Below are 15,085 nucleotides of genomic sequence, written 5' to 3' on the forward strand. Positions count from 1 at the left end.
ATTGACTTAAGGACACTGAAAAAAATTTCACCTGTTTATTTTGACACTGTCATCAAAAACAAAATACTGTTTTATTTGACAGAAATACCCAAGGTGCTCTTACAAAGGTTAATAAAAGTTAAAAGATGGCAGTGCTATGTTTAAAGCTCAAAGAAAGGTGAAATGGAGGATGTACTTAAATAGTCTTAGGATGTCACTGTAAATAGTTCTGTGCTGATTGTCTAAAGCAGACATTAATGCTCATTTTTCCATTCTGGGTCCACATACTGCTGGAGGGCACTCTCCTCTCCTACAGCACCTGTAACAAAGAGAAAGCTTTATATTTTTACTGCATTGTGCAAGTGATTTTTGCCTCTTCAAATGCAATTACAACTTACTTCTACAACAGCTGAAGCTATTAATGATCCAGCCAAACATAAGCCAACACTTGAGGCCATTTGTGTCAGTTTTACTAAGTATAGGAGTACAAACCCTCAGAGGCTGTACTGATTCTCAGGGTTGCCAGCCTTGACACAACATCATCTTCGCCTTCTGCATCTTTAAAGTCAAATCCAGTGTAACCTCTCTCATTCACACAGTAGTTGATGAACCTATAAATGAAAAACCACAAATTTAGCAAACACGAATATTGTTGTCCAAACACCGCCCCCCCCCCCCCAAAAAAAAAAAAAAAAATCAAATTTGGACATCAAAAATCCATGACAAATTGGAAAACATCATCTGTGATACAATCAAAAACTCCAGAATTTAGAGTGTTTGAACACTGCTAAAAAAAACATCTGGAATTAGTTTTGCCTTACTTCTCCCAGGTGGGGTCTTTGTTGAGGATCACAGGGTTTCCCACAACTATCAACAGGGACTTCGCTCTTGTCATGGCCACATTAAATCTCTGCAGTGTAGGTGCATACATATAAAGAAACAAGAAATGAATCATTTATTTCATAATAAAGACATCCTGCTGGTTTCAATACCACTTGGTACTGAAAAGACAATGTGACAGACCTTCTCATTTGACAAGAATCCAATGTTAAAGTCTTGGTCCATCTTGACATAGCTGATGCTGCTGCGAACAGTAGAAACCATGATGATCTTTCTTTCTTGTCCCTGAAACTCCTCCACAGACCCCACCTGACATGGTAAACACAAGCCAGTTCAGGAAAGATGTTTTGTTAAGTTCCCCAAAATGTGAAAATATGTAATCCTTAAAAACAAGCCTTGATAATTTAGATAAATACGATTTCAGGTGTTCACTGAGTAGAAGAGACTTAAACATGCTTGTATTTCTTTCAAAAATACATTCATAATGAATAATGTGTTTAAAGTAGCATTACTAACCTTGAGCTCTTTGAAATCACTCAGTGCTGAGACAGACTTTAGGGCCTTTTTAACTTTCTCGACCTGTTAGAAAAGTAAAGAATAACTTGTTAGAACTGTGCCCTACAAACTTTCTCTCCACATTTCTAAAATAAAAAAATGCACACTCCATGCAGTCTCACTTGTTTGCTGTAGGGCGCGATTATACCAATGTCTTTTGCAGAGAGTTTGGGGAGACCTTTCTTTCCTTGTGTTTCCATCAGCTTGATGAGATAGTCAACCAGAACTTCAATCTCAGACACATTGAAAAAAGACGGACTGTTGGCCTCTCTCTCATCTTTCCCCATCACTCCATGGAAGATCACTGGGAAACCCTGTAGTGACGGGAGCATAAGCAGTTGTTGACATGCAACCAGGGAATCTGTATTTTGTTAACATTATGTCCATTTTATTTTTTGTGGTTTAGTCTCTGCTCACTTTTGCTTTTGTCTCACACTTCTTCAAAAAAAGATGGAGAGCATGTAAACCACAGAGACCACACCTCCCATAATGTAGCTTAACTGTTTTTTGTATTCTAGTACTGTATTTTCCAGACTATAAATCAAGCTTTTTTTTTTTTTTAAAAAACTCTCTAGCTTGCCATAGAACTTCTGCAGCCTGGCATTTATACAACCCAGGTGAGGAGGACACGCCACTTCGCCTTACCCACAAAGTTAGTTGTTTACTGTATACAAAGGATGAGGAGTTCAATGAGTTTGGTAATGCACTTCTGCTTGTTATTATTCCTATTTCTTCATAGGTTAATTTAGACTATAATTAGTATAATTAGAAATGCAACTTATATATGTTTTTTTCTGTTCAACAAGGCTGTTTTTGATAAAAGTGACATACTCCAGTGCGACTTATAGTCTGGAATATATGATCTACTGAATGTGACATGTTACTTTTCACTAGCATGATTTCACTTTTGAGAAAAAAAAAAACGTCCTTGCAGCCATACCTTTTTGGGAAGGTATTCCCAGTTGCAGTAAGCCTCACGATCCCACTGGTCAGCATGCACTTGCAGTTCATTCTCATAGAACAGCTCATTTGGGACCTTTAGAATGGCAGGATGAGACCTGTTAAAAGGAGGAGGACACACAAAAAAAAGCTAAAGAACCTTCATAAAAATTGCAGCACTCTTGAATAAGCACAACAGAAGTGAAAACCGAAAGAAGCACCTGTAGTTTTGCAGCAGTTTGGTGACAAAGCGGGTGTCGAAGTGGCCAGAGTCTAGACATTTCTGATACAGAGTGTTATGATTCATCAGCCTCTCCAGGAGAGAAAGCCCTGAACAATATTCAAACAATATCATCACTCAAAATGTTTTACAACTGAGGAGTTGTCATACAGTGTAATGCAAAATATCAAGACAAACATTATATTGTGGCGTTAACAGTTTCAACAGGACAAATGAAATAACACTTCTCTTACCAAGCTCATGCTGCAATGCAAAAGGAGATCGAAGGATCGGCCCCAGCTGCTTGGGATCTCCTGCCAGCACCAGCTGGCCATTCTTTGGGTTGAGCAGACCTGTGAAATAAAGTTAACATGTTGCAGACTAACTCTTTGACAGCACTTGCAGTCAGACTTCACTCCAACATGAGATCCTCACAAGAATAATGAAAATAAAAACAGTTAATATAAGAACTCACAAAAACAATCACGATTAGGGACGAAATCTTTAATACTGATAATTCAGATACTCAGAACTTGCCTGCAATAGCAATGATGCACTCTGGCTCCACTGCCTGGCCACCTTCATCTACAAACACATGGGTGAAATGGCCAACTGGGATTCCGCCAGAGACAAGTCTAAAAATAGAAATACACAGCAGTAATATAATTACAGTAATATGGAAGTGCAACATGGCTCATAATGGAAAACACTAAAGAACTGTACCAAATTTATTATTTATTTATTCTGTAATTATCTTTATTACCTGCCAGCTGTGACCATAGTTGTAACTATAACTGCGTATTTCATCAGAACTTCCTTCTCTGGAAACACAAACCCATTTTGTGTCGGGTCCAAGTTACAATATTTCTAAAAGAACCACAAGGTAAGACACAATAAATGATCTACATCAGTCAACAGTGCCTGTAACTGTATGCACAGGAGTGGCTGTGGCTCTTGAGGTGGAGCAGGTTGTTCAGTAATTGCAAGTCCACATGCCAAACATCCTTGGGCAATACACTAAAGCTGCTTGAGCTCTTAGTTTTGGGTTTTATTCCAAAACTCAAAATGTTATGAGTCCTCCATGAACACATAAATGAGTAAACATTTTGTTTTGGCCATAAGCATACTGAATCGAAGGTTGTCAAAGGCACTTGCAGACAATTTTCCAACAATAAGACCATGTCTAGTTCATGGCCAGCAACACGATTATTTTATGGACGTAATTAAAAAAAAAAAAAAAAAAAAAAAAAAAACAGCTCACCAGTAGATGCTTGGGGACACTGTTTGGGTCTCTGCTGCTGGCGTACATACGGTAAACCTTGTAAGGATTCATATGTACCATCAGTCTCTCACAGAGTAAGTCACATGCACTGTTAGAGGGTGCACAGGCAAGCATGTGGGCTGATGGATCTACCCTGCTGACCTGACAATACAAGCAAAAAAAAAAAAAAAAAAACAATTATTAATTGTAGTGTTTTTGTAATTGTGCTGGGTAGCACAGTTTCTTGGAAGAAGTCAGATAATCATGGTTAAACATAAACACATTAAATATAATATTAAATACAATAATATTAAATCAGACCAGGCGAATTATGAGCTCAACTGGAATGATTCATAAAGACTATTTTAATTTTTCAAGCCAAATGCAACCATTTATGTACTTCCATCACTAGGATGTTTTCTTCAGTCTACACATCTAGTTTCATGGAACAGAATTAATAGTGATTTCTATTTTATATTAAATATTTGTGACTAAATATGTAATACGTCTGAAAAAAAACAGCCTTTGATACAAGTGAAAGAGACTAATAATTAAATCTGACTGATGAGCTATGATCAACTATGACCAACTGAGGCATCCCCATGGCAACCAAAGCCAACTCCATGACAACCATGTTAATAGATCTGTGATTCAGATATGTTCAAATTTGACTGGTAGGTGAAATTATATGACATCACCATTTTCCCCCAAACAAGGCCTACTCCCCTCAATACAACAATAAGAAAGAAAAAACATGCGTCATGAGCAATAACCAGTGTACATCTAACTCTACCACATAAGGACACCATTGTGTAAACAGGGTGGAGTAAACAAATTTTCAGGGTGTAACTAAAAAAGGGTTATGTCACTATTTACAATGCAAGTCAATAATGTTTACAGAGTCATGCATCAAAGAATCAGGTCCTGTCAATAATTAATTCAATACATGAATACTGGGATTTATTTTTCAGTTCTATCAAGAACATCTCTGCATTTAATACAATTGCCAGTAATATAATTAATCAATTGTCATAACCAGGAGAAATGGCTGAAAACTGATGATTAAACTGATGATTTATTATTTTCGTTTTGCTAAACTTGATACCTGATTCATAGCTTCAACCAGTGTGACTGTCTTTCCAGTTCCAGGAGGTCCAAATACAATATGAGGAGCAGGCTTTGATGATCCGGCTACAATGCACTCGACTGCAGCATGTTGCTCCGGGTTGTTTTCCAGCTGACGGTTGAACATCCTTGAGAACAGTATGGAAATAAACTTTTACACCTTGCACACTGGTGAAACATTGCGATGTTAAGATGTGGGGCAGAGAACATGAACAAAATTAAGACAAGTCAGCTGAGTAAAAGAAAATGATTCAAAATGTGTAGATGAAAACCTCTCATGTACCTTGTGCACCTGTTGCCTCAGTCATCAGTAACAAGTTTCTCACAATTGAGTCTAAGCAGGTAGCAGTGAACTTTGTCTGCTATGCGCTCCAGGAAACAAGGCTTTGCATGCAAGACCTCAGCCAGCATAATCCCACTTTTTGACAACATGCACTTGAGACAAATTTAGAAACAAGGCAAAGGCTGCTGAGAGCAAATGCTCATCATTAGGTGTTTATATGCTTTCATCACCAACGCCAAACAGTTTAACAATCTACTGCTCTGCACACTATGTAGAGCTTTAATAGACTATTTTTATGAATGGTTACAAAAAATATCAAGTTAAATACATTGTGCATCTACTGATTATAATCATCTGGTCTTACTCTTTTACATTGTCATTGTACAAATAATCGAATTACTCATAACATTAAAACTGTCAGAGAATGTAATACATTCTAGACAAAAATCTTGCACAGATCCGAAGAGCAAAAATACTAAATCAGTTGTAATTTAGGCCAAACTCTGTAAAATGAGGGCATGTGTCTTTGTAGATGACTATTTTTGGTGTTGTGTTTCTATTCATTATGTGTATATGCACCAGACCTGAGTTTAGGCATGGAGAGATTGGTGACTGCTGCACCAGATGGGAACAGAACCTCCTCAAGCTGGTGTTTTACTGCCAACTCAACTGCTCGATGCTGAAGCTTCAAGGGAAACCGGTTGATAGTGAACTCCACGTCAAACTTCATATTGCTGATGAAAGTCTGCAACAACCTGAAACATCGACAAAACGTGAAAGAAACGTGCATAGGTCCTTTATTGTGGCTGTTAAGCAGAAAGGTCCTACCTCTTTGAGAAGCCCAACTTCACACTGTCCAGCTCTACTCTGTGAACATATCCAGTGTACACAGTAATTGGCTGGACGGTGTCCTCAGATTTGGACACCCTTAGACAGTCTCCTCGAAGTACAGATGGCCGATTCTCAGCAACACCAGGAACCTGTTGAGGTAAGAGGTAAGTGTTTTCTGTCAATCTGCTATGTATTTTATTCATTTACCAAAAAACATCTTCCAGCTTACAGAAGATCAGCCAACTTTCAACGACTAGAAATCATACAAAGGAAGCAATCAGACACGATCTCTTTTAGCTGACAGAAACATGATTTCTACACTCCTTACTCCGAGTGTCAGCAGTTTTCTGTTGCTTTGGTCTTGAGTCATAGTTTGCTTATGGAGATCATATTTTCTGATATCCACTTCCATCTGTATCTCTTCCAGGTGTAACAGGAGGTGAAATCGATGAGAGTAGTTCTTCATCTTTAAGGCACAGTTGAGGAGACCCCTGGGTATAAAGTACAGAAAAGACAGGATATAATATACAAAGATATAATAGGTGACACAATCATGGTAACTGTAATTAATTAGAGAGTTCTCTCACTTTACTGATGCAACTTTCTGCCTGGCAGCTGGAGAGAGGTACTCAGAGTCCTCCATTCTTCTTTTAGCCAGTTCCTTCAGGTAACCAGGGTATTTGTAGTCTCCTAATTTCACTGTTGGATTTTGGACAACAGAGCTGCAGAGAGAAGCAACAACACTGAAATTATAACTGTAATTGCCATGAATAAAACTTAATTTCAGTAAGCTTTCTGACCCTTTTTGCTGGTCCATTTAAGTTACAAGTGGAGAAAATTGCTTCAATCAAGCTCCCTAATTAAATATTTTAATCTAAAATTGTAATAATGATCACTTTTTAACAGCATACCTGTCAGGGGGTACTCCCTCCACTATTATGGTGTCAACAGGCTTGTATGTGACCACCTGAAATGGTTTGTAAGGAGCCACAGGTCCAAGCTCGACAGCCAGTGGGGTCCTGGCTGTAGCTTCCATCTCCCTCACTATGCAGAAGGGCGCAGAGCTGGCCAGATCTGGGCAGAACTCAAAGTACATTGTGGCAGGAAAAAATCCATAGTGGTTCAGCATGTACCGAACCACAACTTCATAACTTTCTCCTGCGGAAAACAACAGCATGCAAGAATCTGTGACCACAAAATATGTCTATAATGTGTATTCTGTCATTTCAGAGGTAGAGTATGTCTGTCTCACCAGGACAGAGGAATAGCGGACAGGCTCTAGTGACTCTCCTCTGATCCTCCAGTGTGAAACAGCGTATCTTGTGCAGGGCAGTGTAGTAGGTGAAGTGGATGCAGTTTGTGCCCTTGTTAGAAATGTGGAACCTGACGATGAACAACTCCCTCAGACGACCTACAGTGAACTGAACCTTTCCACTGCTCGCCACAGGGTCTGATGTGATCTCAATGCCCCCCTTGTCAGCTATCAACTCTTTCCTGTGTGAGACAGGCATGATCAGGGTGCAAATTAACAACCGAAGACCAACATGACAACACATCACTGTCATTGGTACCCAACATGTCCATGGATAGATTACTGCATGGGCATGTCTAAAGGTTTGAATGATCTTTTGATTGAAAAGTCAATCAAATAAGCACAAGTTAGGAATCAAACCAACTACAAAGGGATGCGACTAGAGAAAAATGGATTAAAACACAGACATTTGACAAGTTTGAACGTTTTTCAGACAAAGCTAACTAACTTATCATGAACACTGCATCCTTAAAAGCCTTGCCTGATCTCTTCACCCATCTACCAGCTGGGATAAGAAGCTGCAACACCCATGACGTTACAGTGTTTTCCTCGATGAAGTCAGGCTTTAGACCCTTTTTCCTCCCAATAGTCACTTTAACAGAGCTAACTAGACAAATAGGCCTCCATCTTTCACTCGATATAGCACTTTCTTGAATACTTTAGTTCCTGTTTTCTTATTGAGGCATGTTGTTCCTGGATTATTAAAATTTTACTTACTTTAATGTTATGTGTATGGGGGGCAGTAAACATTCACCTTATTTGATCCAATTTGTCTGCTCGTCTCTATATTTGTTGTTTTTGAAACTATGATTTGAAGTGAAGTTTTTATTAGAATATCATCCAGAAATCCATATTATATGCTGTTATATATTATATGCTTATCTGCTATAAGCCTGCCTGTAAAAGAGGTCAACATGTCCAGCTTGGCAAAGCAAACAGACGTGCCAACTTGTATAAGTAATTTAAAGAGCGACAGTTTAGTGACTAGTGAGTGTGATAGATAACATTTATCAAGTCAGAGGAGTGTGATTTAATTTGTGACAAGAGAACTTTTATTCATAGTTTGACGAGGAAACTGCAGGCAACTGTTTAATTGTACTTTGTTTTTAGCTGTTAACTTACCAATGTGATTAACATAATTCACTCCTGTTGTTCTGTCGTTTCACATTTTCCACAGCACATTGTCAAAATATTTTGTCTTTGATCTGTCATCAATAATTCCACCTGTTCCTCAATTTTGCCTTTTGTTTTTTTGCTTGATGCTGTGGTACCTTAATTAACATTGTCAAGGGATCAATAAAGTATCTAATATAATATAATCTAATATGACCTGTTGTTATTTTTTGATTTATTTGAATAATAAAAGTCATAAAATATTTAAAAGCAGCAGAAGGTGATGAATGCTAAGATACTGAGTTTACTATCATGTACTACAAAGAAAAGCATCAAACTCTCAAGCTGGAGAGAGAAAACAACTGAAATAATATCCAACAATGAAAACTATTGCAGCACAATTTTCTGTTGTCAACTACCTGACAAATTGTTGCAGGTCTGTGTATCAGCATCCTGCAAACATCCTTACCTATTCACTTTTAACTTGTGAAGGATTTCTGTGGCCAGCTTTTTCTTGGGGGTCAGCACAGGGTTCACAGGGGTCGGGAGACCACAGGACGGTGCAGGTGTCTCAGCCGATGAAGGGCCAGAGCTGGTACTCTGAGGTGGAGGGCCCCGGGGCCTCCGCCACTGGTCACAGTATACCCGAACCTACCGAGAGATAAAAATAAATGCTTCCTCATTTTGTTTCTGCATTTTCTTGCAGCTATAGCAAAACAAAAGTCTTGAAATAATGAGAGAGCTTACCTGGGGTTTGACATTTATGTAGATTTCCCCCTTTCTTATGTAAGCTTTGTTGAACTTCACAAGTGCATAAATAACATTTGAAAAACTAGGATCTTTTATTCCTTCTCTAAGAACAAGACATAAGACAGAGGGAAGTATTAATAAACAGGTCTAACAAGTGCATGGGGCAGACATTTGTATTTGCAGCCTACCTGCCCCTAAACTCAGAGTTGTAGATGTGTCGAAGCTCCTTTTTGCTGGTGTTGGATATTCGCTCTCCCAGAAAATCAATGAAGTCCAGTCCTGATTCAAGCGACTCTCTGATCGACGGCATGTTGACGTGTTACAGGTTGTTATTGCTGATACTAAGGTACCTATCGGCTGACTGAAATGGGGAAGCTCACCTGAGCAACTATCCCACGTTCAGTTTCTTTAATTTCTGTGGCTGGCGTAACTGCGCTCGGACAGTTGGTTGAATTACCGCGTTTCGTATTTTGCACGATAGTTAAACTTTAACGCGCCATGGATTTGTCATGCATTCATGTGCTTAAAACTTCGATCTCTCATTTAACACCGTGGCGCAAACTGTGCCTGATGAACGCCCTCCAACGGTGCCGGCCAGGGAGCGTCTCTGCGTGTTCGAGCGAAAAACCCCTGAGCGACAGAACAAAATTCCTGGTTGAAACAAACAACTGCAGCCTAAAGTGTTCCGACTTTATTTAATCTAAAAGGTGCTGAGGTTAAAACTACACTGTTGGTATATATCATGAACACACGCACCTACTCACACGCTTTGTAGCGATACTCCCTGGCTGTAGTTACATCATCACCCAGCGTTTTGAGAAGCCTCTCGCTGCAGAAGGCAGTGGGCGGGACCAAATGTGGGCGTTGTCAAATATGGGCGGGTCGTGTACATATCGCCTGACACCGGACCCCGCCCACTTCTAACGCAAACAACTCAGTACAGTTTCAAGTTGTTACTGTTACTACTACTAAATACTACTAATAATGCTATCACACTCAGTTAACAGTCCACGCAGATACAGAGTATAAAATAAAATATTCACACATTTTCTCAGAAAAATTTGTTCTAACAAAGCTCGTTTACTGTCATTTATGTTGCTAGTCTGCCCTACATGATACTTTGTAAACTATGTCTACACAGCTGTATACAGGTGTAGACAGGAACTGAGAAATAACGTGATCATATTTCTCTAGGGCAACCACACCCCATATCTGCATAAACCAAACCCAGTAAGGATTTCTGTGAAAATTCAGGACCTCATTTGACCCAATTTATACATTAAATGGTTCAATTACATATTCTGCAGACTACAACAGCCAAAACCACTCTAAAATATGCCAGGCTGAGCCTTAAAAAAAATCAAGAAATCTGTTAGCATAAACCCATTCTAACTTCAATAAGCCCTCTAATTCCCACAAACCTAGACCAGTAAAAAAAACAACAAAAAAAACAAAAAAAAAAACATCCATACATTAGATAAAACGGGAATGATGAACATTGGTTAAGGATTTTATTCGGTGCAAGCTTTTTATTACACGAATAACAAATGTACTTACAGCCTGTATAAAAAAATATAGCAAAAGCTAAAGGCAATAAGCTGACAGACACCAATACTTTTTCTCAGTCCAGAGGGGTATACTGTAGAGGTATTATCATTAAAAATGTCTTAACTAAAAATGTAAACAGGTACCACAAAATCTTGCCACTGAATGGGTGAAAAAAATATATTTTTGTTTTGGGATGACCTCTGCCTACAACCCTGCAACCACAGGAATGCATAAATATGTATAAAAGTGATTGACTGTAGTAGACACTAGACTTCAGTGGCGAGACTCTTTCCAGTCAGATAACATTTTGAATTGCATTTAATGTTTGCCCTGTATCAATATGGAGGTATGGGAAGCTCATAAAGAACACCTCATATAGAAATTGCCAATTAGGTGCTACTTGAAAGCAGGAGATTTTCAGAGGCTATTTGAAGCACTGAGGGATTATTTACATTATGTTTACGTGAGATTTTGAATAGCAGGGAATAGTCCCAAACTTTCACAGTGTTACTGTCAAGGCATTATTTTTTAAAAAATAATAATAAATGTTTGCAAATGAGCGACAGTTTTACCACTCAATGTCATTTTAAAATGAAAGCAGCTCCTCTTCAAAAGAAACAAGCTGTCATTCTCTGGAAAAAAAAATTCAAAACTGTCTTTTTTACATGGACATACAGTACGTTATGATATGCGAGCATCAGCTTCTCCCAACTCAGTTTGTTGTAATCCCAACAGCGTCTGTTGTCTAAGCATTCTGCATCTCCTTGCCGATCTTATAGCTGAGGATTTTGCTCCAATCAATCTTGGTGCGGGTGACTGGGAGCTGTCTGCGTAGGGCTTTGAACGTGGTGTCTGACATGGTCTGATAGTTCTCACTGATCGCCAGCTAGAAAGACAAAACAATTCATGTTTTCTAGCAACAGTCAGTACCTTGATTCTGTCCGTCAGTTCCAGTTTACTAGAAACATTTAGGAAGCAGAACATGAAAGTCGTGGGGAATAAAAAGCAATGCCAGTTTTCTTTTGGACTGTACACAAAATGATAATTCTGGAGAATTTGGTGGATGTTGTGAACTTGTAACACAACAGTAAAACTTAACTTACATATATTGAAACACTCTTGTAACTTCCACATACCTGGTATTCATTCTCTGCATTCTCAATAATTTTCACCAAATCTTTTGCTGTCTTGCTTTCATTCTGCCAAAACATACACATACAGTCATGGGTTAATTGAACAAATTAAGCTAGTTAAACATAAATGTACATAAGTCCATAAAATTATTTTCTACTTTGATCTCGCTTCAATGTTTAAGATTAACAAAAGAGTGAAAAAAAAAACACTCACAGACACAGTCAGTGTTTCCTCTACATCTTTATGGCTAACCAGCTGCACATTTCCATCCTCATAATAATGTACCTGGGATAAACAGAAGAAATTAAAGCCTGGGAAGATGCATAGAGCAGTGAAGAGAAAATAACTTTACATATAAGCTTATACTACACCCAATAATCACATGCGACATACCTGTATTTTCAAGACGCCAACCACCTCTGCTTTAGACTGGGAGATACTGAACTTCCATTCAGACCGACAGCGCCCATTCCTGGGGAGAACAATTTAAGAAGGGTACATTTAAAAACACACACCAAATACAATAATAGATAATTTCTCCAAAACTGCTCAGACAAAACTGTGTGATTCAATTTTATTAAGAAGTTTTTAATGTGATCATTACTCTCTATCAACTTACCAGAAGTTTTTAGGCTCAAATTGATGACCCTCAATACAAGCAATAATGGTCTGTTGGCCATCAATTGTCTTCCCATAAACCTACAGCAGATGAAAAAGGATCAATGGGTGATTCATTGTGTGTAATCTTGAATATAGCAGCTAAGGGTGCAGAATAGGAGAACGTTCTTACAGTGCATACACCATTGGGGTAGTGCTCCTTGACGTAAGCTCTCAGGGCAGAATCACAGGCGTCTCTCCATGACCTGAGGGCTGCCTCGCCTTCATGGGGCTTTGGGTCACTAGCCTCTTTTTTAAGATGGTCAAACTTGAAGGAGATCTTGTTGTGAGGGTCAAAGAAGCGGCCATTACCCAGATCTCCATGCTCTGTTATCAGGACCTACAGGAGAGAAAGAGATGAACTGTGTTGTTACTATGGCACTTTACTAATATGTTGCCCTAATAATGAAGACTAATTAGATTTTTTAATTTAATTTGAATTTAGATTTGGTGCACAGAAAGGAAAAACTAATTATTTAAATATTTTTTAAAAAAACTTGCCTTATCTTCATATCCATCAATTTTGGCAAGGGTAAACTGATCCATGTTGTACTGGGCAAAGGCACTGTAAGAAATTACAATACAGCCACAAGTTCAGAATTTTGTTAGATTAAAAACAACAAAAAACCAAAAGAAACAAACAAACAAAAAAAAAAAACAGACTTACCGAGCTGCACCCTCTCTGAGAAGGTTATCATTATTAAGCAGTATCCGCACATCTGAAAGTAAGAATTAACATAAGATAAGCATTAAATAACTGTTTCCCATGTCCTAAAGATGGCAATCACATGTAAGGCTCACCATTGAAGACTTCATTGAATTCTCCTGGAGGGGCGTGCGTCACAAAATTTGCCACAATACGGATCTAGAAATAAATGAAATGTCTTGTCATAAAGCTTTGTAGTAAGAATTGTCAGATTAATAATAAAAAACTCTGGTACCAGTCAAACCTGATGCATGCTTTTAGAAAATCTTACCAAATGTTTCTCTTTTTTGCTACAATCTATCTCACATTATAGCAGATGATGTACATAAGTTGAAAAACATGCAAATAGCCACTAGAGTGAAGCAGAGAGCAACAAGCAAACTTTGTTGGCTGCAGGCTTAGCTGTGTTTTAGCCACTCCTTAGTTAGTGGACTGGGTATTTCACCTCAAGGCTTTTCTTAGCAGCCAGTATGAAAGTGTAAGCATGAAGCATGTGGTAGGTGCTAGTGCTGTCATAAGGTAAAACCTATCTTTTCAGGTCCTTGCAAAAATAGAAATTCAGGCAGTGGAGAGTTAAGTAGCAGTAAATTTGGGGCTTAATAGATAAATTGCAATAATCCCTCCTTCTATCAATCCTTTGTGACTTTTACAGCTTTAACCAGACCTGCATCCTAATGTCACTGCCACATTACAGTATGGCTGTGCCAGTGATGCTGACTGTCAGGCAGACAGGGTTATTTTGCCTCCAGGCTGTAGCTGGCAATGACCTAGAAGGGGCTGTCCAGCTGAAAGGGCAGAGAAGCATTACAATGAGCAACCTAGTTTAACCTGAATGCTCCTGAATTGGGAAGCTGTCCCAGGCTCAGACTGTCATTCTCCAACATGCAGCTCAACAGAATGACATAATCTGGTAAAATAAGAGCTTAAAATGCGAACTTTCAATTCTTCCTTTGCAGTGATTTGATTACAGTTGTTTTAAAGGCTGGGGCATTTACACTAGCGGCCACACAATCCGCTTCAGGAATGCAAAGCCTTATTTTAAAACATGCAGCAGCATAATGCAGGCAGCAAGCCCGAACAGCACCGCACCAGCCCCACGAATCAAGCGTACAAAGTTAGACGCAGTTAATTCACGTTAGACGCAAAATACCTGCAAACTCTAGTAACGTGTATTAACTAACTTTTACATCAGATGTTATCGACACCAGCTCATGCAGCTACACGAATCTACAGTAAACTGAATGTGGGTGGTGTTATGGTGCCGAGGCTCTCTTTACTTTTACTGTAAATGCAGGAAGTAGCTCGACTTCCTTCGATTTAGCATTAGCTTAGCATTTCAAATGACTCTAAACTCAAATTCAAGTCATACACCAACCTCTTATTTATCAGATGTGGCAGTATTATGCATTTTGACACAGGAACCACATGCAAGATAACGTTACAGCTGTGAAGTGTCAAAACCAACACTGATAGCTCCTCCACAAAACACGGACGACTTGGCACCTCACGGTACAAACTGCACGGAGCACTGTTGTTATTCGAGACAAAGATTAAACATGAATTTACAAGGTGATACCTTCTCGTCATCGCTGAGCTCTTGGAAATCTCCCATCTTGGCTCACTGAAGAGTTGACAAAGCGACTCTTGGTGTTGCCAGGTATGTGCAACTCCTCCCAGCACATTGAGAGGCCAACAGGAAAAAAAAAAGTGCTCTGCGTTGGGTTGGCTTTGACCATTGACGGTGTGTATCTACAGTCATTGGCTTTGACACGGTGCACTGAAGCCACAGAAGTGGTTCAGTGAGAAAAATGTTCCAGTGCAATGCACATGCC

The 15,085-nt window shown here is 39.0% G+C and overlaps 2 protein-coding genes across 2 annotated transcripts; both read right to left on the reverse strand.

Annotated features, from left to right (window-relative positions):
* Nucleotides 1–20: 20 nt before the first annotated feature.
* On the reverse strand, nucleotides 21–10,031 carry mov10a (Mov10 RNA helicase a). The gene is made up of 22 exons (XM_026308045.1): nucleotides 9,397–10,031; nucleotides 9,206–9,311; nucleotides 8,928–9,109; nucleotides 7,286–7,527; nucleotides 6,945–7,191; nucleotides 6,621–6,755; nucleotides 6,362–6,524; nucleotides 6,031–6,182; nucleotides 5,787–5,957; nucleotides 4,900–5,047; nucleotides 3,795–3,956; nucleotides 3,297–3,400; nucleotides 3,071–3,168; nucleotides 2,788–2,886; nucleotides 2,535–2,643; nucleotides 2,315–2,432; nucleotides 1,497–1,688; nucleotides 1,336–1,398; nucleotides 1,003–1,128; nucleotides 801–889; nucleotides 472–590; nucleotides 21–298 (listed from the first exon to the last, which is right to left on the reverse strand). Exons 1-22 carry the CDS (start codon nucleotides 9,516–9,518, stop codon nucleotides 234–236), a joined length of 3,012 nt encoding a protein of 1,003 aa, XP_026163830.1. The 5' UTR covers nucleotides 9,519–10,031; the 3' UTR covers nucleotides 21–233.
* Nucleotides 10,032–10,697: 666 nt separating this feature from the next.
* On the reverse strand, nucleotides 10,698–14,988 carry capza1a (capping actin protein of muscle Z-line subunit alpha 1a). The gene is made up of 10 exons (XM_026306001.1): nucleotides 14,830–14,988; nucleotides 13,349–13,412; nucleotides 13,215–13,266; nucleotides 13,049–13,112; nucleotides 12,681–12,887; nucleotides 12,510–12,589; nucleotides 12,284–12,362; nucleotides 12,104–12,175; nucleotides 11,893–11,955; nucleotides 10,698–11,642 (listed from the first exon to the last, which is right to left on the reverse strand). Exons 1-10 carry the CDS (start codon nucleotides 14,863–14,865, stop codon nucleotides 11,502–11,504), a joined length of 858 nt encoding a protein of 285 aa, XP_026161786.1. The 5' UTR covers nucleotides 14,866–14,988; the 3' UTR covers nucleotides 10,698–11,501.
* Nucleotides 14,989–15,085: the final 97 nt, after the last annotated feature.

The sequence above is a fragment of the Mastacembelus armatus genome, chromosome 5 (assembly GCF_900324485.2).
Source record: "Mastacembelus armatus chromosome 5, fMasArm1.2, whole genome shotgun sequence".
NCBI classification, from domain to species: Eukaryota; Metazoa; Chordata; class Actinopteri; order Synbranchiformes; family Mastacembelidae; genus Mastacembelus; species Mastacembelus armatus.

Excerpts from the sequence above, each read along its gene's own strand:
- mov10a (XM_026308045.1), bottom strand. The coding sequence starts at position 9,518 with ATGCCGTCGATCAGAGAGTCGCTTGAATCAGGACTGGACTTCATTGAT. Across the intron at positions 3,957-4,899 it reads TGGTTGAAGCTATGAATCAG|GTCAGCAGGGTAGATCCATC; the intron begins GTATCAAGTTTA and ends TTGTATTGTCAG. Across the intron at positions 3,401-3,794 it reads GTGTCCCCAAGCATCTACTG|AAATATTGTAACTTGGACCC; the intron begins GTGAGCTGTTTT and ends TGGTTCTTTTAG.
- capza1a (XM_026306001.1), bottom strand. The coding sequence starts at position 14,865 with ATGGGAGATTTCCAAGAGCTCAGCGATGACGAGAAG. Across the intron at positions 12,888-13,048 it reads TTGATGGATATGAAGATAAG|GTCCTGATAACAGAGCATGG; the intron begins GCAAGTTTTTTT and ends TCTCTCCTGTAG. Across the intron at positions 11,643-11,892 it reads ATGCAGAGAATGAATACCAG|CTGGCGATCAGTGAGAACTA; the intron begins GTATGTGGAAGT and ends TTGTCTTTCTAG.